The following is a 22828-nucleotide window of genomic DNA, read 5'->3' on the forward strand; positions in this document are numbered from 1 at the left end:
ACAGACAGACAGACAGACAGACAGAGGAGTGCTAGTTTCTACTGAGAGCTCAGGACACCGAATCAGGGTCCAGCTCCTGCCGCAGGCACAGGTGGAGCTCTCAGCTCACCGAGGACTCACACAGGCTGGGTGCCCTTCCAAACTCTTTCTGCTACACACAAGGCAGGGTTGCCGTACAGAAGAAAATCCGCCTGCCCTCTCCCCATGTGGAAGTGTGGTAGCACTGTAAACAGTCCAGTTCAGTGTCCCCCAGAAGTTCCTTTGCTCTTGTCCCAGGGTGAGGGCCGGCCTCAGCCCTCCTCTCCAGGAGTAACACCTGACTTGGGGTGCTGACAGCTCCCCAGGATTGGGGGCATGGTGTGTTTACCAAGAGTGGTGAGCTCTTCATTGTCGACTTGAGTTTCCTACAGCACGGAAACGCCGTGCCTGACAAGGACCAATCGCGGCACCTGGTTAAGGAGAGACATACCTGGTTATATGGAATGGCTGGTCCTGCTGGGGCAAGACAGTGGGCTGGATACCATGGAGTCAGATTACGATCTGCAAGGATGGATGGGAGGACCCTGTGCCCACAGCTCTAGGTGTCCCTTGCCTCTCTTAGTGTATCCCAAGCCAGGGTAGACTGGCAGTAGGTTCAGAGATGCCCCTGGGCTGGAGTGCAGTGTGGGCCTTGGCCTGGGAATCCCCAAAATGGAGTCAAATGCTCTGTGTCGAGAGGCTAGGCTCATGCCTTCGGGGACTCTCTGAAGCCAGCAGCCCGATGGCCCTCTGCTGGAAGCGTGCCAGTGCTCGTAATTTTAGAAAGTGATGTTTTGACAGCCAAGTGTGACTTTTCAGGATTAAGAAGCAGGAAGCGCTTAGAAGCTGTGAGAGACTCAGTCCGCGCAGATGCTATTTTTTGTCCTGTGTTTCCGTAACTGTTCCACAGTGTGAGGCATTCTAAATTCTCTTCAGCCAGCGTGGTATGTGCCGTGCCACAGCTGCTTCCATCCCGAGGCCCTGAGCCTCTGAGCAGGAGTGTCTAGATGGGTGGCAGTGGATTTGGGGTTTGTCATCCTGTCCCCAGATTTGTGGCCTCCCCTCCTCTGCCCAGAGCAGGACAGATGCAGCTCAGCAATGAAACTCAGTCAGGGAGTCTGAGGTAGCACACACAGCCCAGCCAACACCCTTCTGTGTAAAGAGGGCCCCAGCAAAGGCCGAGCTAGCCTGGAACTCTCAACGCTCCTGCCTCGGCCTCCTCAGTGCTGGGACTACAGTTCTTCCCACGTCAGCTATCTTTCTCACTACATGTTGACAGGGTGGCAAAGTTTCTGTGGAAGAAAGGGTTGTGGAGGAACTGGGGCCAAAGCTCCCTGGTGCATACATACATCACTGTGACACCCCACACCATCTCTATACCGCACCCGAATAGTCCACTATAACACATATCATACCACACACCTGACAGCACACACCACACACACTACATATACACGTTGTACCATACACCACACATAATAAACTCATAATCAGCATGGCCCACCACACAGCACATACTTAGCACACTGAAGCATATGTACATACCACATATGTATAACACACAATACCACAAAAAAATACACACACCACACGCACACAGCTCATATAACTCACAACACAGTACACATCATCCCACCATACAATATCATCCTCATACCATACAACACATCCTCAACACATAGCACATGTATGTAACACACAAAACACAGCACCACAAATATGTACACACACACACATCTCTGGCTACCCTCTCACTCTGGAAAATAGCCTGTTGAGTCAGCTAGACTCTCCATCGTCAATAGTCAAACTCTGCAAGCACCCAGCTTCCTCTTAGCCCTGGGGCAGATGGTGATGAATGGGTATTGAAGTTCAGAGACCCAAACCCTTTATCCCCATGTCCTCTGGAAAGCCTGAATGGAAAGACCTAGTTCTTCATCCTGAGATCACGCTATGTACACGCCTGTAGTTGTTAATGTTTGGACCCATTGTGAGAACATGGTCACTTTGTTCCCTGCTATTCTGCCCATGTGATCATTTGGCCACCTCTCCTCCTCCCTCCCCTGGCCGAGACCCAGGTGGCTCAGGCAGGGCTCAGCCAGGCAGGCGCACCCCGCCCTGACCTCAAGGGAAGACCCGGTTATGTCCTTCCAGTAACTGACACTTGGATAAAGACACCCCGGGCCCCTGTAGCTCCTTGTTCTAACACCATGGGTTGCTTGCTTTCCCAGATGACCATTCCAGAGTGATTTTGAGCCAAGTGGACGGAGTCCCCTGCTCTGACTACATTAACGCGTCCTACATAGATGTAAGTTGACTGCTTTCCTTTCCCCTGGCTTGACATGAATCCGAAGCTGGGTGTTCAGGGGCTGGGTCTGCACTGTGATGTCTTGGTTTCTTCCTCTCTGATGCTGAGTGTGTGTGATCACCACCCTTCGGGCAGTTTGGTCACACTGAGAGTGTGAGGCCACCATGCTTTCTCAGCTTGCATCTTCACCAGAAGTCACACAGATAACAGTTCTGGGAGGGATAATGACGACAGCCATAGACTCTGAAGGTGTTCAGTCCAGTTCCTTATAGCGCTGATGAACCACAACCAGCCAAATGCACTGGACTAGACAAACCACAATAGGCTATGGAATTAATTTAGGGTTTTTTTGAAATATCATTTAAGGTTTTAAATTTCTTACTTAAAATGTAAAGAAATCAAAGAATTTGTATATAATATATGAGCCCAACTAGAAATATAAACGTGTGTATATCTGCTTGTGTGTGGGGGGGGACAAGCAAGCAAAGAAAGAACAATAGTGAAGGCCTAGGGAAAACAGTACCTGTTATCTCTGAGGTTGCTGGTGGGTTTTGTTTTCGTATTACTCTTTTCTGTTTTCTACATTCTATGGTGTGAATCTCCCTCCCCCACTTCTATGAACAAAGTGGTCCCCTGGGCAAAGATAGTCCTGGATAATTACAGGTCTGACTTCATTTTTCTAGGGTTACAAAGAAAAGAACAAATTCATAGCAGCTCAAGGTAAGCAAGCTTTCGACTTAGTCCATGTCTGCTCAGTATTTTTACACAGTCATTCCAGTATCTAACTGCCAACCATGCCAACGATTCACACTGGTTTTTCACGTGTGTGTACCCCTGTGTCTCTGTGTCAGATGCCCATGCTGTGTGCCCCTCTGTGACTTTACGGCACATGCAAGGACCTCTGGTTGCCCTTCTGCCAGCCTAGACTCACATTCAGTATGTGACTTTGACTTCCCTCATCTGCCTGAGCTCCAAAAGGCTCCTACTTCAGTCGGGGGGAAGGATGGGATGGAGGGGCTTTTAGATCAAGGTCATAGCCAGTGAGGGGAGGATGGAGTTGATTAGAACAAGGTCATAGCTGCCATGGCTTAGCCACAAAGTCACGTCTTCACCCTTGGACCTAGTCCCATCCTGTGCTTAGAGAACCTTCTAGTCAGCCAAAGGCTATCTTTCCAGGAGGGCTCAGCAATTCCCCAGGGATCAGTGAAGCTGAAATGACACTTCCCCTCCCCCTCCTTTTAGGCCAGATTCCCTAGAAATAGAAACACTCGCTCACACAGGGGACCGTGCGCACGTGCCCCTCTGTAAATGAGAGAGAATCTGTCAAACGTTGGTGGAAATATGAAAAAAAAAAAGGCCTGAATTTCTGTCCTAAGCACCAGCTTGCCAAAGAAGCATTTCTTTATCTCCCCAGCCCCTCCTCCTGAGCCTAGAACTCTTAGCCTTAGGATCGCGAAATAGCTGTTATAACCCTAGGCACTGTGTCATATTCAGACAGGAAGTGGACAAAGGGCAGAGGAGTTTCTTCTTTTTCCTGATCTCTCTCTCCTCCTCTCCTTCCCTCCCCGCCCCTCAGGACACGCACTCACTCCCACACATTCACATTCCAATTTATCTAGAGGGGCCTGTGACTCTGAGGGACTCCAGTATGTGGTAGCTTCCATTTATTATGACAAGCAGAATAGAGATGACCCTCGACAGTCCTCTGGGCTCTTCTTTCTTTGCCTGTGAGTCAACATGGCCACCCAGACTCTGCTGGACTGCACAGCCAGCTTCCAGGTTGCAGGGCCTGTCTTGTGCCTGGGGAGGGTGTAAGCCTTCACGGCTGAACTCACTGGGTGAGCTTAGATATAATGCCTCCATGCTGACCCTCCCCTCTGACACAGGCCCCAAGCAGGAGACAGTGAATGACTTCTGGAGGATGGTCTGGGAGCAGAAGTCAGCCATGATCGTCATGTTGACGAACCTGAAGGAGAGGAAGGAGGTAAGCTGCCCTGCACAGACCCTGTGGCCTTTCCCTATAGCCTGGCACTCACCAGCGAGGCCCTGACCCTCTGCATGGGCACCTCTCTTCCATCAGTGGGGGGCAACAGTCCTCAGGCCTTCCAGCACCCTATCTTGAAGTTAAATCTCCATCTTTCTAAACCTCACTGTCCTGCTCCAACATAAGGAATCATAGTTTCTCTTCTTTGTCCGAGGATCGTCTTGGCCACCCGTAGCTCTAACCCCACTGGAGATAAGAGACCTTACAGTGAAAGGCACGGGTGTGTTTCGCACCTGGTGGGCCTGGCTGCCAATGGACACCATTGCCTAGGCCTTTTCTAGACTAGAGCAATGGTCTCCAACAACAGGCTCATGGAAGGATGGTGTGTACAAGATCAGCTAAGATTGAGAGGCACAGTTGCCTTGACCTTGGTAGTGTCTGCTGAGCCCGAATCTCCATCCCTAGTGCCAGGACCTGGCTCAGATGCCGGCTGGAAGGGCAAGCAAAAGAACCCTGGCAGAGCTGTGGTTGGCACAGAGCTCCTTTTCCAAGTGAAAGGGGAATTGGAAGCCTTAGGGAAGCCTTCGCAGATGGGGAGACCCAGCCAGTAGACTGTGCTTCTAGCATGTTCTAGCATGAAGGCCCAGCTTGGCAGACGGTATCTGCCTGCTGGGCTCCCACCCAAGGCCCTCTGCATGCGTGGCACTAGCCTAATCCTCACATGTGCTGAGGACATGGGCAGGGCCTACAGGGTTGGGATAGAACACCCAGTCTTGGGGTGCACAGGAGAACAAGGATGGGGCTCACTTAACAGTTAGCAGAGCACTCTGTCCCCAGGGCACCTAACTGGTGGGCTCTGTGCCCAGCAGCACAGGAAAAAGTCTTCAGTGTTCATTTCTAGTTTTCTGATCCAGCAGGGAGAAAACAGTGGGGACGGCGTGGGGCACGGCCTGGGGGACGGCGTGGGGGTTGCTGCTTCTTACTTCATGACCCCTACCACCCTTGCTCTCCTTTGTCACCAACGGAGAGTGACACCACAGAAACAGAGCTCTCGCCATAGGCTTCCTGCCTTGTGAGGGGAGACCCCCATTCTGTAGACTGAGCCTCATCAGAGCCCTCGCATCTCTGTGACCCACTGCCGACAGAGACCGCGCCTTCCCAGAGCTGCTTCTCCCAAAGGCCACCATTGTAGCCCTGAGCCGAGGCCGAGGACCTCTGTCCTGTTGTGTCGTGGTGGTGACATCCGTCTTGATCTTCCCAGGAGCCTCATGCTGTATTTTCCTGGCCTTGTGACTCAGGGCTGCCTGTTGGTTTTCTCAGTTTCCACTGCCTCAGAAGGAGTCATTTCTCAAGAGAGTTCCTTTTCCTTGGCGGCTTTCATTGTGGTCTTCGTTTCCTGAGCAGTATATTGCAAAACCCAACTGGCATCTTGTGACCTGAGGAGACCTGAGGGTTGGGCAGCCAAGAGTTCCCTGGGGTCTGAGACCCCTGTTCCTCTCTTTGGAGGAGCCTTTCCAGGAATAATTGCTTGAGAGTCCTCAGAGCCCCCGGGGGACCAAGATTCACCCAGACCAGACATTTTTAGTGCCACTACAGGCCACATTCAATGCCCTGTGACTGTAGGCCAGCTTAGATCAGGATACAGGGAGGGGTGATGTTTGTCCCCTAGTGTTGTGACAAGGATGTTGGTCTCCATTGTGCCAGGCATCTTTTACTTCAGGAGCATTTTGATCCTGGAGAACAGGCCAGTTTGCTGTGTTATTCACTAGCCATGTCTAGGACAAGCCGTGAGGTGTCTGGAAGACTTACTCAATTTTAGAGACGTCTCCAAGGAAGACATTGTACAGCTCTTTGTCCTCTAGGGTGGTTCCCATTGGCCCGCACGCTGTGCTGATGGACAGCTTACTGCCTGTTAGGGGCTTGGCTCGGGTAAAGAACAGCCTCTGTGGCCACGAGCACCCCATAGGTTCCCATGTTAGCGTGACCTTGTGAATGGCACACAGGGTGGCAAGCATGAGTAGCCTGGCCAGAAGGAAACAGAGTTCTGGGCCCCAGGCAAATGCTCAGGGAGGGCATTCTGGGGGTATTGGGGCAAGGCTCACTCAGCCAGAGGGTTGCTGGGGTCAGGCTCCCTAGCTCTGAAGGGAACAGCTTTAGCATGGACAGGCATGGCTGGAGTAATAAGATAGGAGGGATGAGATGTTACTTGTCCAACCCGAAACACTCTGGTTGGTCCCCAGTCACTTTTGCCACCGAGACACTCTTGCAGGGTGTCCTCCCAGCTCCTGGGAAGGCTGACCGCTGACCTGGGTCACCTGACTTTATGCAGCTAGTGGGAGGCCATGCCTCAGACTGTATCTTGATTCTTTGCCTTCGATTGCTCCTCACAGGAAAAGTGCTACCAGTACTGGCCAGACCAGGGCTGCTGGACCTATGGGAACATCCGTGTGTGCGTGGAGGATTGCGTGGTTCTGGTGGATTACACCATCCGCAAGTTCTGCATCCATCCGGTACACATGAATATCTTGTGTTGGCTTCTTGGGAGCTAGGTTGTTGGGGGGGGGAGCTTTACAATGTGAAGAGCTGCCCTGCCTCACCCTACTCCCAGCGTGGCAGGAACTCTCACAGAGGCTGTGGCTGCCGGGCTGGAACATGTGACAGACTGGGACAGAGTTAGTAGATCAAGGACCTGAATCTGCAGAGCGCTGGGCACTTTGACTCCCAGCCACTGCACTAGGTCTCCCTAGTAGGTTGCAGAGCCAGCTGGAGGGGTACAGGATTCAATGGGGAACCTTTCCCACTGCACCAAGCAGGCACTATGCTGCCAAGTTATACCCAGGGTCCAGTATGATGTCTTTCACACCGTAGCATTGTGAAACAAGGCTGCTTGTTTGTTTGTTTTGAGACAGGGTCTCACTATGTGGTTCAGGCTGACCTAGAACACTGTGTGGAGCATACTGGCTTCAGACTTACAGAGATCCATCTGCCTCTGCCTTCCAAGTGATGGGATTAAAGATGTGAGCCACCATGTCCAGTGACAGGATTGTTTTATAATGGTGTCAAAATTATGTTCAGCATCCCTCCAACCCCCGTGTTTTTCATGCTTGTTTCAAGATAACCTTCAATATAAATGCTTGTGAACAGGACAGATGAAATGAAGACTTCAGAGATAGGCCATTTTTATCAGGAATCAAATGTAAAATAATTGGTGTGATTAGGTTGCAAAATCTCAATAGAAGTTTCTAGAAGCCACTACAGAATGTTTTTGAAAGGATGAACTGGGTGTGTGGCACAGTGGTAGAGCATGTACTTAGCATGCTCTGAGCCATCCCAAACTTATTATCCCTTGCTGGTCTGTCTCCTAGATGCACTAGAATACACATGCATGCAAGTGTGCATGCGCACAGCATCCTCCACCCCCAAACACGCACACAGAGTTCTAAACACACCAGTCTTGTCTTCTGCCACCATCAGGCTCAGGAGAACCATGCTACAGAGGCTTGAGGGATCTCTGAGGAAGGGTCTGGGGTCTCCAGTGTATAGGCTGAGCCTTTGTCTTTTCTTCCTACACTTAAAGAATATACTAGTGTAGTGTAAAAATATTTTAATTGAAAAAATTAAAATAAAAAAAAAGAATATGCCGGTGATGGCTCAGGTCCCCAGGAGTGAGGTGGGGCTGTCCAGACAGAGCAGGCTGGCCTACCTCACAGCTGGAGGATCTGAGTATTAGGGCCAGCTTTGGGGATGTGTGACTACTGGGATTCTGGCCTGGGAATAACCGGCAATGGGAACTGCATACTTAATCGGTAGGGCACCCCGGTGTTCCAGGATTCTCTGTGTTCGTGGACACTGACCTGGTATGAGCCCCCCAAACTGTCCCTCAGGAGGCGATGCTGAGTGGTCAGGGTAAGGGGGCTCCACCTCTCACTTCTCCCTTCTCCGTTGCAGCAACTCCCCGAGAGCTGCAAAGCCCCGCGGCTGGTCTCACAGCTCCACTTCACCAGCTGGCCTGACTTCGGGGTACCTTTCACCCCCATCGGAATGTTGAAGTTCCTGAAGAAAGTGAAGACACTCAACCCCTCACATGCCGGGCCCATTGTGGTCCACTGCAGGTATGTCAGGGAGGAGCAGGACCTTTGCAGGCAGCTGCGACGGCGGGGCTGGGGGGCGGGGCGGGGCGGGGCGGGGCGGGGGCGTGGCCAACGGGACAGTATGGGGGAGCAGAGCTAAAGCTGGTGAACAGCAGCTATCCCATTTTGTCTCTGGAGCAAAACCCTAATGTGTAAACCTCTTCAAAGCTGACAGGCCCAGGTTGGTGGCTGATATGGGAGCCCTGGGCAGGTCCTCTGCTTTGTCTTCTATACTACCTGGTACCCCAAGGATCACTCAGTTCCCATACCAGGACACAACCACAGTGGTAACAAGAAATGTTTGAGGTATGCATACAAGAAAAACACACACACACACACACACCGGGCTTCAGGGTCTCTAGCCCTGACACACACACACACACACACACACACACACACACACACACACACACACACACACACACATACACCGGCTTCAGGGTCTCTAGCCCTGAGCTAAATTACTGGGGCTGCAGTGCCCTCTGGTGGCCAAGCATAGATTGACTCCTTATTCTCCCAAGTTGCACCCTACTTAATTTTGCCCTAGGCTGTGTCCTTTGTCCCCCAGGTTTCAGGCATCTTTCCAGGCTTGTCACTTACTTCAGGGAATGTGACTCACGAGGTGGCATCTTTCTCCTCCCTGAAGCGCGGGCGTGGGACGGACAGGCACTTTCATTGTGATCGACGCCATGATGGACATGATACACTCAGAACAGAAGGTGGATGTCTTTGAGTTTGTGTCTAGAATCCGCAATCAGCGCCCTCAGATGGTCCAGACAGATGTGAGTGGCACCTCTTCCTGCCCTGGCCTAGGCATCACAGAGCACCCAAGTGCCTTTGCCCCACTCCATGGGCCCGTTTCGTTTTTATTGTTTTTGTTTTCTGTGGTTATTTTGTTGTTTTGTTTTATTTTTATAGTACCGAGTATTGTACCGGGTCTGTCTTGTGAATTCACCCTACCACTCAGCTCTAGTCTCAGCCATCTTTTTACTTCCTGATATGTAGTCTTACTGAGCTGCCCAGCCTTGCCTTGACCCAGTTCTGTAGCCTGAGCAGCCCTTGAGCTTGTGATTTTCATATCTCAGCCTCCTGAATAACTGGAATTTTAAACCTGCACCACCAGGAGGCCCAGCTTAGAGGCCTGGTTTTGATAGGCGGGTGGCCACAGGCTGTCAGTATGCCCAGTGTCCCCCCCCCCAACTCTGTCATTACCTCCCACAGAGTCTCAAAGACTGAGGACCCTTATCCTTCATATGTTCATATGCCACGGGGGCAGATCTAAGCAGCTGGCATAGCCCCTGGAGCCCCCATGAAGGCAGTGGCCATCACTGTCATCTTATCGTACCCCAGACGAGCATGATCATTAACAGACTCTTGTCCTTTAGCCTTCTCTTATCAGTAGAAGAAGTGAACCCTCCTCTGGGCTCAGGGCAGATTTGAGCAGCACCCCTGTCTCCCTGCAGGTACAGTATACATTCATCTACCAAGCCTTACTGGAATACTACCTCTATGGGGACACCGAGCTGGACGTGTCCTCCCTGGAGAGGCACCTGCAGACGCTACATAGCACAGCCACCCATTTTGACAAGATCGGGCTGGAGGAAGAGTTTAGGGTAAGCGCTTCCTGGAGTCTTCCATGCCATATAAGAGCTTAGGGTGAGCGCAGCAAGGCAACTCCCTGGCCCTGAAGCGGGTGTCTGAGGAGCCTGTGAACATGGCGTCTACTTAAGTGGAGCCTTGAGGTCAGAAAGTTAGGAGAAGGGTGTCAGGTGGTTGGCTTCTGGGAAAGACCAGCAGGGCAAGCTCCACGTGGGGTCACTTAGTCTCCCAGTGTCAAGGCAACCTCTAGAGATGGAGACAAACTTCTGCACAGGTTCCCTGCCTCAGGTCCGTCATCCTCCAACTCCCTTCCTTGGTTGCAGAAACTGACCAACGTGCGAATCATGAAGGAGAACATGAGGACAGGCAACCTGCCAGCCAACATGAAGAAGGCCCGTGTCATCCAGATCATCCCATGTAAGGCAGTGGGCATGTGGCCGCGGGTCCTGAACCACCCAGCTTTGAACACCATGCTAGGGAGCGAGGGCCTCTGGGTCCAGTTCTGGGCTCTTGGGAGCTGTGTCCAATGTCAGGAAGAAAGGACCCTCCTGGGGCCCTCTGGAAACCTCCAGAGACCCTGAGGGTTTCAGGCGGTGCCTAGAATATGGCTCAAAGGCAAGGCACGAAAGCTTTATAGGGAGGGCTCACTGGAACCTAGGAAGCTTGCCTCAGATATGACCTGGTGTCTGATCAGTGCTCTCTGGAGCCTGGAGGCACTTCCCCTACACAGGAGAGAGTGAATAGTGTGGCCAAGATCATACACATGTCAAGGGGTAAATCAGACCAAAAATGAATTCAGCCAAGTCCTTCAAGGGGGGGGGGGGAACACTTGCCTTGGGGACTGCATAGCGCTGATCTAGGGTAGACTTAACTCTGGCCTGCCATTGAGGACTGAGACGACCGAGGCAAAGACCCATAGTAGCCAGAGACCCACATCTCCCCCCCCCTCTCCTCCATCCCCTCAGGTGAGGAAGGAAGAGAAATCTAGGCAAACACCACCAGAGAAGCCTGTGGGAAGCCACGGTTTGAAGAGAAGGCAGTTCAGGTCACACACAGTGTTTCTTCACGCCCTCCGTGGAGCAGAGGCTCAGCCACAGCTCTCCACCATTGCATGGCTGTTAACAGGCCTTCTGCTCATTAGGGTTGCCTCTTCTCCAGAAGCAGAGAGTTCTCAGAGGCTAGGCAGTCTACCCCCAGCCTCCGTCCCTTGGTTCTCTGTGGCCTCAGTGTGTTCCCCTGGCAACTTCAGCTCTTATCTGGTCACCCTCCCTTTGTTCCTAGACACAGTATGTTTAATGCTTCTATAGGGGGACATATTTCAGTGATTCATGACAAATGAACATGATAACTGGATTGTTTACAGAGCTTTCCCGAACCACTTTATGAACCTGCTGGATAACGGGACGATCCCTAAAAGTTGGTTTTAGTAAGAGTCTTGGTCTGTGCCTCAGTTTCTTTACCTGTTGCTATAATGAAAGGCCTGATTAAAAAGAAAAACCAAAACCAAAACAAAACAAAACAAAAAAAAAACAGTCTAAGTCAGAGTTGATTCTGGCCCATGGTTCCAGGGTGGGGTGTGGAGTAGGAAGAGTCAAGGCAGAGGGAGCGTGAAGCAGCTGCGCATATGACATCCACAGGAAGCGAGCAACGAGCCTACACTGCTGCCCAACCAGCTTTCTCCACTTACATAGACTAGGATTTCCTTGCCAGAGAATGGCTCTGCCCACGATTAAAATGGGTCTTCATGTCAGTTAATGTAGACAAGGTAACCCCCACACTTTGCCCAGAGGCCCATCTCCTTGTGAGCCGTGATCTGTCGAGCTGACGATTAACCTTGGCCATCATGGTCTATAAGGCCGGGTTGAATCTCCACTAACAAAGGAAATCCTGCTTTGCAGATGACTTCAACCGGGTGATCCTCTCCATGAAAAGAGGACAAGAGTATACAGACTATATCAACGCGTCCTTCATAGACGTATGTATTGCAGCCCCGTATGTGTTTGGTGCAACATGGGACTCCCTCCTGTACGAACATATGCCCTTGAGCGTGAACACTGCTTCACACGCAATAAGGAGTATCGGCACACGATTTTCCTGGCAGAATTACTTGTTCTTAAAATAGCGAATAGTGAGCCAAGTCTGCTAGTACACACCTGTAATCCCAACACTCGGGAATTAGAGATAGGAATACCAGGAGTTCAAAGCCAGCCTCGGCAACATAGGGATTTTGTACTGTACTACATGAGACCCCGCTTCCAAAATTCAAAATAAGGGAAAGCTGGCTTATCAGCTAAGAACACTCGCTGCTCCTGCAGAGGGCCTGGGTTTGGTTTGCTATCCCCACGGGGTGGCTCATAACCACTGGAACACCAGAGCTGAAACTGTCTTTTGGTCTCCACAGGCACCAGGCATGTTCATGGTACACATACATACATACATGTAGGCAAACACTCATAGACATAAAATTAAAAGGCAGTACATCTTTAAAAGACAGAAATCAAGCAATATTGAGCTCTGGAATTGGGGCTTGCCTCACTGCTGACGACTTGGCCGTTTCCACATAACCTCTGAAGGATGGCTTCTCAGTGTTGGCATATTATGACACCGCAGTTGTGTGTGTAGAACATGTGTCGGCTCTTGAGTGATGTCTGCGACTTTAACCCACATAGACTGGGTGATCATCTGACTGGGGACACATGGGGGCCGGGCTCCATGCACAGTGGAGTTGGAAGAGAAAGAGACAAGAAGGAACCCTGCGGCCCACAGCCTATTAGGGCTCTGTCTACACTTGGGGGGACAGATGGAGGTGTTGAGACTAGAAGTCCCCTGTTCTAGCTCTACACCCAGGTCCTCTGCATCATCTCAATGGGAATCTAACTGTGACACACAAAAGCCCATTAGAATCAAGGCCACTGAGTGCCGTCCTGGTAACCTGGAGCCTTTGGTAGCCCTTAGAGATGACCTCAGCTCCTGAAGGCAAGACATGTACAGCACCCAGATAAAGTGGCATTTCCTGCTTCATGGGTGTGTCCGTGAGCTGTATACACCTGTGACAGGCCCTGGAATGTTGGAGGTGCTGACATCACCCCTAGGCTATCCTGAGGGCCTGTGGAGGTGCTAGCTCTGGGGACAGGTAGCTCACCCTAACCTCTGCTTCCTCCAAGGGCTATAGGCAGAAGGACTACTTCATGGCCACACAGGGGCCCCTGGCTCACACAGTCGAGGACTTCTGGAGGATGGTGTGGGAGTGGAAGTCACACACAATCGTCATGCTGACTGAGGTGCAGGAGAGGGAGCAGGTGAGCAGGCCGTCTGTGCACCGGGTGGATGTGAGGGGGAGCAGGTGAGCAGGCCGTCTGTGCACCAGGTGGATGTGAGTGGGAACAGGTGAGCAGGGCATCTGTGCACAGGGTGGATGTGAGGGGGAGCAGGTGAGCAGGGCATCTGTGCACAGGGTGGATGTGAGGGGAACAGGTGAGCAGGCCGTCTGTGCACAGGGTGGCTGTGAGGGAGAGCAGGTGAGCAGGCCGTCTGTGCACCAGGTGGATGTGAGGGGGAGCAGGTGAGCAGGCCATCTGTGCACCAGGTGGATGTGAGCAGGCCGTCTGTGCACCAGGTGGATGTGAGCAGGCCGTCTGTGCACCAGGTGGATGTGAAGAGGTTAGCTAATGGTATGTTGTCTCAGCAATGTGGGGCCTGTGAACACAGGGGTGAGATCAAGCCAGGAGGGCTGAGGAGGGAGGGAGGGAGGGAGGGAGGGAGGGAGGGAGGGAGGGAGGGAGAGAGGGAGAGACAGAGGGAAGGAGGGAGGGATAAAGGGAAGAAGAAAGGGAGGGAGGGTTGAACAGATGGAGAGAGGGAGGCTGGGATGATTGAGCTCTTACAAGGCAAATAGCCTCGGCCTTACACATCTTTACACTTGCCTTGATGTTCCATTTTTTTTAAATGTCAAGGTCACAGCCTGTACATGCAAAAGGCATTTACGTACTGTTTGCAAGACATAAAGGCAGACATTGATCTATGCCCCTGACTGTTGTCCTAATGAAGTTAGATGACTTTGGTATTTCTTTTTTCCCAGACATCCACGTGTGGCCTGATGTCACAACCCCCCCACCCAAAATACGCTTTATTAGTATCGGGTATCTCTCTAAGTGCTACCCCAAGATATGACCATGACCCTGAATCTGTGTTTCGATTTTTTTTTTTTTTTGCTTTAAAAAATAAACCTGGAGCTGGAGAGATGGCTTTTTGGTTGAGCATTAGCAGCTCTTCCAGAGGTCCAGAGTTCATTTCCCAGCAACCACAAGATGGCTCTCAGCCATCTATAATGGGATCTGATGCCCTCTTCTGGCCTGCGGGTGTATATGTAGATAGATTATCATATACATAAAATAAATCTTTTTAAAAATGTAAACCAACTAACCAACAAACAAACTTTACCAAGCTTCATCTTTTTTAAGGGAACAGTTGTTCGGGTTTAATGTGTTCATAGTGTGGGGCAAACATATCTTCTGTCAAACTCCAGGTCATGGTCACCACCTCAAAAAGAAACCTAGTTCATTAACACAGTCACCTCCTCCCTCTCCGTCCCAGCGCCAGACGACCCCTGCCCAGTTCCCTGACTCTGTTGAATTGCTTTTTTGGACACTGCTCTAAATGCAGTCACACAGTATGTGCTGTTTCAGGAGTGACTCCTCATTTGCCATCATGTGGTCAAGGCTCATTCATTTGTAGCATAAATCTGAAAGGCTGAACTTCATTCTTTTTTAACTTCATTCGTAACATAGATAAACAATGTATCTTGTTCATATCCTCCCAATTCCCCTTCCCTCTTCATCTCTCTTCCCTCAGATATCCCCATCACGTCCCCCTTCTCCTCTCCTTTCCCTTTTCTTGTAACCCACTGAGTCCCGATTAATTCTGCGTATTGGAACGTGGACTGGTTTTGTTAGCTCGCTTTTGAGTGGGTCTTGAGCAAGTTCACAAAAGGAATGGCAGCATTTCATGCGCTCCCCCTTCCCCATCTTCTGGCTCCTAAATTCTGTCTGCCTCTGCTTCTGTGGCGTTCCTTCCCTGAGCCTTGGTGAGGCCCGGATGGGGCAGGGTTGATACAGGTGTCCCCTGTAGGGCTGAGCACTCAGTGCAGACTTCTTCTTTATTGACAATATTTATCATGTGAATGGCTATGCAGCTTGTGTTTCCCTGTTCACCAGCTGACGGACACTTGTGCTGTTTCCACTCTGGGGCTGTTGGGATCCTGCTGCTGTGGATGTTTCTGATCAAGTCTTTGTGCAGGTGTAACTTTTGTGTTTCTCATCTACACACCTGTGAGGGAAATCACCTCCTTACACGGTAACTCCATATCATAAACTTTTCATCATCTGATACTTTCAAGATTTTTTTTTAAATTATGTTCTCAGGAGGCGGGGGGGGGGGGGAGGGTGCTTATGAGTGCAGGAACTCACAAAGACCAGAAGAGGGAGTCAGATCCCCTAGAGCTGGAGTTATAGGTAACAGCTGAGTTGCCTGATAGGGGTTTGAGAACCTTCTGGTCCTCTGAAAAGAACAGTGCCTGCTCTTAGTCTTTGCCCCATCCTCATTTACACCCCATCTCAGTGTTCCAAGGCCCTGCTTGTCCACAGTCTTGACAACACTGTGTTTTGTCTCTTGATTAAAGCTATCCTAGTGGATATAGTATTTGTTTTGTTGCGGGTGGGGGTGGGGGGTTGAATCTACTGGACATGGTAGCAATAGCTGTAATCCCAGCACTTGGGAAGCGGCGGCAGGAGGATTAGAGAATCTCTTTTATCCTCTGCTACAAGATAAATTCAAGTATAGGCAATAAACCCAGGTGAGGGGACACTTTTAATATATTCATGCCTAAAGGAACAGTTTATTCTGTTTGTATTGCAACTTTGTATAAAGAATTCCATTGTGTGTAGTCTTCTGATATTTGATTTTTCTAGATTGAATAGAGATTTTGTTATTTTTCTACCTTTATGTCTGCTGCTATGACTCAGCCACTATTTCCTTGTATTCTGTAAAAAAAAAAAAAAAAAAAAAACCATTCTGCATCCACTATCCACTTCTTCAGTCCTTCCTACATTCTTGACAGTGGGACCAATTCCATCCTGTTGCTTGATAAACAGTGATGACATGTATCTTGTTACCAGTGGTTAGCAGGTGCCAGGTAGACAAAACGTCAGATTGCAGACTGTCCAAGAGTGAGAATTCACTTGCTGTCCAAAGTGTTTTTTAAAGTGAATATCAGCAAGGAATAAGATGTATTCATTGGCCTGCCTAGTGTTCTGAGAGTGCCTGGAGTTGTCAGGCACCCTGATCCTTGCTAAATGAATGTTAGTTTAGCTTTTTGTGGCTTTGATTGGCGTCTCTCATTCGTATAAGGTACAACATCACCTTACATATCTATAAATGTCTTCTTTCTTGCATAAAATGTTTCCCCTTGCTTTTTACCTCTGTTATTATTATTATTTTTCTCACTGATGTGACTGTGAAAAAAGCACCTGAGGAAAAAAAAACAGCTTAAGGAAAGAAAGATTTACTTGGGATCATGAATCCAAGGAAAAACCCCTCATGGCAGCCAGAGCACAAGGAAAACCCCTCATGGCAGCCAGAGCACAAGGCATCCGTTCACATTGCTTCTGCAGTCAGGAAGCAGACAGATGTGCACATGTGATCCCCTCACTTTCTCTTGTCCGTTCATTCTGGTACTCCAGCCTATGGGGTGATGCCATCTATAGTCAAGGTGTGTTTCCCTCTGTCAGTTGAACCTCTCTGGACACAACCCCACCAGAGACTTGGTGTGTCTCCAAGGTGATTCTAAACCCCATCAACGTGTCCCTCAAGATTAGCCATCAGGCATCGAAACACCTGTTTCCCTAGTGGGCTGTTTGCTTTGCTGTTGCTTTAAGAGTTCTTCATATACAGCCGATGCTCATCCTGTGCTGACTTCAGGTGGCGAGCACCTTGCTGTCATCATCAGCATCCTCTTACCTTTGTATGATGGGTGTCAACGAAGCAAAGTGAACTTCTTTGGAAGCTGTTGTTTCTGTCGTTTGCCTCAGGGATGGTTCAATCTTTTCTGCCTTCTTATTTGGTGAGACACAAAAAATGTTCTTCAAAGTAAAAGAATATTCCAGATCAAGTCAAAATGTAGGTAGTGTTAGTGGTTTACTGCCTTGATTATAGGAGACTCTTCAGTGTTCATGTCAGCCTTGCACAGTGAGTCTGGGATTTCATCTTCCAGTTCCAGTGTCGTTAGACTTTCTTTGGGACCGCCAGCTCCCCAATAATGACACAGAGACTTATTATTAATTATGAAAGCTTGGCCTTAGCTTAGGCTTTGCCCCAACTAGCTCCCATAACTTAAATTAACCTGTTTTCTATCAATCCATGTTCTACCATGCAGCTCAGCTACCTCTTCTCCATACCATATGTCCACCTTCGTCAGTGTCTCCTAGCGCCTCTGATGTGCCTAGATTCGTCTAGATGGAGTTCCCCATTCCACACAGAAGTCCCACCCACCTATGCTCACCTGCCTAGCTATTGGCCATTCAGCTCTTTATTAAACCAATCACAGTGACACATCACACGTGTGAACAAATGCTCCACAACATTCCTCCCACTGACTAAGTCTTTCATCCTCTCATGTATCACAGTTCCGTAGATCAGCGTCTTTCCAGACCTGATCTCTGCTCACATCAACAGACACTAACGGATTCATATCCATGTTCACATAAGATTTTCTGGTCACATGAAATGGCCCAACATCCATTCTGCACTGTAAGTGGCCACAGCCGAACATCTTATTTTGTCTCCCCTAGGATAAATGCTATCAGTATTGGCCAACAGAGGGCTCCGTGACACATGGCGATATAACCATAGAAATAAAGAGTGACACCCTGTCTGAAGCCATCAGCATACGGGACTTCCTGGTTACCTTTAAACAGGTATTATGGCTGTGATTCCCCCAAACTCTAGTGGACCTCAGGAAGCACACCACTCTATATGTGCTTACTGCTCCATCAGGGCAGACCGTGTACCTGTCACCATCCACCTGTTTCTAAGTCCCAGGGAACCCCAAGGGGCCAGTGGAGCAGCTGGCAATAGGCATCCTATGAAACTCTGGTTCTGTGGTCACCTGCCTCTTGCTGAAGGATGAGTCTGATGACAAAGAGGTTAATTTACTGGACTTTGCTATCTCGCACTGCTTCTGGGGAGAGTGACCGTAGCTGGGGTTGGAGGAAAGAAGGACCTGAAGGAAGGTAGACAGGCTTCTTAGGCCCCTTCCAGAACCTCTCACTGTCCCTGTCCATACTGGACCTTGAACCCTAACCACACAAAGTCTGGACTGTCTGGTGCAGTGAGAGGCAGAGGAGTTCCCAGGCTGTACTCAATTCTGAACTGAGACAGTCGGTTCAGGAAAGCTGCACCTGTGCAAATGCTTGTTCCCTCGGGCCCAGCAGGGGGCTACCCGAGTCACTGGGCTTACCTCCAGCCCATGATGGGAACCCAGAGCCAAGAAACCTGAGTCTTATCACATTTATTCACTTGGCAAGTGAAACCACCAAGGCCCCCCAAAAGGGCTGGGCAGAGCCTCGTGGGGGGGGGTCTAGAAGAAAGCATAGTCATGGCTAGCCAGAACCCTGGCCTGCCTAAGTGGGGCTTTGAGACCCAGAAGGACCCGTGGGCAGGCAGGCAGATATCTGGCAGGATGTGGGCCAGTTTTCACCAGACTTCTCCCCATCTGTAGCCCCTGGCCCGCCAGGAAGAGCAAGTCCGCATGGTGAGACAGTTCCATTTCCATGGCTGGCCTGAGGTTGGAATCCCAGCCGAGGGCAAAGGCATGATCGACCTCATCGCGGCCGTGCAGAAGCAGCAGCAGCAGACCGGCAACCACCCCATCACCGTGCACTGCAGGTGAGCTGCCCCTGCCCCACGGCGCCCTGTCCTGGCTGGCCAGCCAAAGCAGCCGGAATGTTTCTAGAGACCTACTCTGCCACTAGGGGGCGCTGGAGAGTTGCTCTCGGGGATTGTTTCCCTAGACTGTCACCTTCCTTCCCTTTCATCCATGCACATGTAACTTCACAGATGTGCATAAATGCCAGTTCATTACGCATGCAGAACACATATTCCAGGAGGATTCAGAATGGGCACAGGGTACTATGTCTTGTTGAAGTCACATGAACGTCCCAGGAAAAGTCCTCAGATGTCCTTCCGGAATTCAGCTAGCCTGTGTCAACTCTAGCAGGCAGCTCTGGCTCTAGCTGCCCCACCCCTACTGACCTCCCCAATGTAGATTAATGATAGCACAGGATGGAATATGAGGACCCATTGAACATGAAGTTACGTAAGTGTAAGCCATGAAGGTCAGAGGTCAAGCCCAGGTGTCGTACCTCAGGTGTGAACCACCTTCATTTGGTTTCCTATTTACTGATTAAGCTATGTTGGTTGGCCAGGGAGCCCAGGGCATGCTTTTTTCATGGAGCATCTGGGGATTGAACTCAAGTATCACACAGCCAATACTTTCCCGACTGAAGCATCTCCCCAGACCCCACTCTTCCAACACTCATAATACCCACAATCAGGCTCAAGGGTAGAGACATATTCCTGTTGTCCCTAGAGGTGGCAACTAGCCAGGCCTATGCCAGCATCATATAGAGAAAGAATGGATGTGTGACAGACCCCTAGCTCCCCTACATCCCTGGCTGGGTAGGTCCTGTCAGAACTATGCTACCTACTGCAGTGATCTTGGCCACACTTGCATAGCCCTGGCAAGCAGCAGTTTAAGATGCTTTGGGCCGGGGGGGGGGGGGGGGCGGGGGGGTGATTCTCACTAGCTGTTGGAGCTGTGCATCTTTCATTTCCTGAACATTTGACTCACTTTAGGACACTCTTAATTTCCACCCATTACCCTATCCCTGATTCCAAGGAGCCCCCTCCCCCGCGCCCCCGTTTAATGGGAGGGATGGATACTCTCCCTGTGTGGATAACCCGCCTAGCGTACTCCACGTCTGGCCAGCAAGTGGCGCTCACACCTCAGTTTTTAGTCCCAGGAGCCTTTCTGGCACTCCCTGACAAGGCAGTAGAAATGAGTGTCTCTTTGCTCTGCGATGCTGGAGAGACGTTCTACAAGCCTGGGGCAGCAGGTGGCAGACATGGGGAACCACAACAGTAGGTCATGAAGGTCAGAGGAAGCCCACATTTGTGGAGATTCCAAGAGGTCCAAGGACAGCCCTGCCCTAGCAGAGGCCACTGGAAAAGGTGCCCTTCTTTAGCCTCTCCCAGACCCCTTCTGAGAGACCTGGCTCATCAGGCCAAGGACCAGCAGGGGAGCTCACTGTTCCTAGCAGAGAATTTCCTATCATGCCTCTCCTGAAACACCACCTTTAGGTGCCAATTTACTCCAGAATCTAGACCTTGGCACTTGCCGGGATCTCTTCTCCTTATACCTAAAAGAAAAAGTTAGCATTTCTAATGCTCCTAGGCAATGCTGAGCTGACAGGCAGGCAAGGGACCATACTTTTTGTGAGTACCACTGAAAAGTCTCTGTGTTGTCCCCACATACAACATACATATGTTGTAAGTATGTTGACTACTTACCATGCTTAGGGAAGCAAGCAGGGTTCTGTTTGCTGCTTCTTGGTGTATTATGTGTATAAGCGATCCTTTAAGCTGCACTCGAGGGGCTTAGGGGATGGCTCAGTCAAGATAGTGTTTTGCTGTGCGAGCGTGAGCCTTTACTACATGAAAAGCCTTGTGAGGTGGTGCATATCTGTCCTTCTCAGTGCTAGTAAGGCATAGACAAGCTCATCCCTGGGAGCCTGGAGACCAGCCAGCCTAGCCATGGCAGTGAGCTCCAGGTTCCGTGAAAGAAGGTGGAAAGCTACAGGGTAAGACGACAAGCATAGTCCTCTGGCCTCTACATGCATGCACACACACAACCATATGCACACACATGCATATGCACACACACAATCATATGCACACACACATGCATATGCACACACACAATCATATGCACACACATGCATATGCACACACACAATCATATGCACACACATGCATATGCACACACACAATCATATGCACACACAAGCATATGCACACACAAGCATATGCACACACAAGCATATGCACACACACAATCATATGCACACACATGCATATGCACACACAAGCATTTGCACACACACATGCATATGCACACACAAGCATATGCACACACAATCATATGCACACACACATATGCATACACACACACAAGCATATGCACACACAAGCATATGCACACACAATCATATGCACACACACATATGCATATGCACACACACAAGCATATGCACACACAAGCATATGCACACACAAGCATATGCACACACACATGCATATGCACACACACAAGAATATGCACACACAAGCATATGCACACACAATCATATGCACACACACATATGCATATGCACACACACAAGCATATGCACGTAAACAGCATCAAACATACAGATGCAGTCAGATGTGGGCGCCCTTCTGTGACTGATGCTTCAGCTCTGCCCTGGCACTCGGGGGTGGGGTGGTGGTGCTAAGTGCCCAGGTCTCTTCCCCATGTGCACCCCTGCTCGCTTTGCCCTCACTCTGTCCGTTCCCTCCACAGTGCGGGAGCAGGGCGGACAGGTACGTTCATAGCACTCAGCAACATTTTGGAGCGAGTGAAAGCCGAGGGACTCCTCGATGTGTTTCAAGCTGTGAAGAGCTTAAGACTTCAGAGACCACACATGGTGCAAACCCTGGTAAGATCCTGAACGATCCGATGTTCCAGGAGAGTCAGTCCAGAATTGTTTCATGTATTTGCTGTCGGCTTTATTAAAGGAGCGCCTGCTGTAAGGGAGGGGGAGCAGGGTTCATTTCCCAGAGTGCCTGACCCACCTACAGCCTTTCACAGTCAAGCTTTCCCCGGGTCTTAGGAGGGAAGTCTTTCCAACAAGACTCAAGAGGAGGAGCTCTTGCGCAAATTTTATTTCCATTTAAAAACACTGTTACAGAGTTCAAAGGCAGCCCTGAAGTTCAAAGCCCTGCAGCTTGTTATTTTCAGTGTTCCGCTCTTGCCTTCAGTCTGTTTGCCTTTGGAAGGTCTCCCTCAACCTCAAGGCCCCTCTGAGGGTCTTGCCTGGGGGAGTCTCCTAACATCTGATTGCTCTACATATTCAGTTTCCTTCCCCAGTGCACCCTTCCTGGTGAGAGGGAGAAATTCTGCCCTGGATTCCAAAACGCTTCACGCTGAAGGGGCAAGTGCCGTTGTCAAGGCTGCTCTTGGTCGGCATTTCCCAGAGCCTCCTAATTAGGACTTCTCCCCCACCTGCTCATTCTCCGCACTAACCACTCTTGACAGGCAGCCTGACCATGGGCAAAGACAGGTGTTAGTGACGACGATAATAGAAAGGCCCCACGTGAGCCTAAGACATTTAGTCTTGCAAAGTCTAATGAAATGTATATGACTATAAAACCATGCGATTCATTCGCCTAACAGTTGGAAATTAGGCACTGTGAACTTTATTTTTCAATGTGAAGACTGTGGTGGGGTTTTTTTTTCCACCTCAGAAGTGGTTTTCATCCAGCTGTGGCAGCATAAACCTATAATCCCAACACTTGGGAGGTAGAGACAGGAAGATCAAGAGTTTAAGGTCATTCTTGGCTACTGTGTGAGTTCAGGCTAGGCCAAGCAACGTGAAACTCTGTCTCAAAACAACAAACAGGTAACACACACACACACAC

At 50.2% G+C, this 22828-nt stretch overlaps 1 protein-coding gene across 3 annotated transcripts in view; it reads left to right on the top strand.

Annotated features, from left to right (window-relative positions):
• The window catches only part of Ptpre (protein tyrosine phosphatase receptor type E), a 146670-nt gene that overhangs the window by 120218 nt on the left and 3624 nt on the right, over positions 1 to 22828 (top strand). For all 3 annotated transcript variants that reach the window (XM_075972586.1, XM_075972583.1, XM_075972585.1), the window contains 13 exons: positions 2247 to 2323; positions 3007 to 3043; positions 4210 to 4307; positions 6698 to 6817; positions 8256 to 8419; positions 9084 to 9219; positions 9901 to 10050; positions 10360 to 10453; positions 11935 to 12011; positions 13201 to 13335; positions 17881 to 18006; positions 18810 to 18976; positions 21711 to 21846. In XM_075972586.1, the coding sequence (XP_075828701.1) occupies positions 2247 to 2323; positions 3007 to 3043; positions 4210 to 4307; positions 6698 to 6817; positions 8256 to 8419; positions 9084 to 9219; positions 9901 to 10050; positions 10360 to 10453; positions 11935 to 12011; positions 13201 to 13335; positions 17881 to 18006; positions 18810 to 18976; positions 21711 to 21846 (1517 nt within the window). The remainder of the gene's footprint in view (positions 1 to 2246; positions 2324 to 3006; positions 3044 to 4209; positions 4308 to 6697; positions 6818 to 8255; positions 8420 to 9083; positions 9220 to 9900; positions 10051 to 10359; positions 10454 to 11934; positions 12012 to 13200; positions 13336 to 17880; positions 18007 to 18809; positions 18977 to 21710; positions 21847 to 22828) is intronic.

The sequence above is a fragment of the Microtus pennsylvanicus genome, chromosome 5 (assembly GCF_037038515.1).
Source record: "Microtus pennsylvanicus isolate mMicPen1 chromosome 5, mMicPen1.hap1, whole genome shotgun sequence".
Classification (NCBI taxonomy): Eukaryota; Metazoa; Chordata; class Mammalia; order Rodentia; family Cricetidae; genus Microtus; species Microtus pennsylvanicus.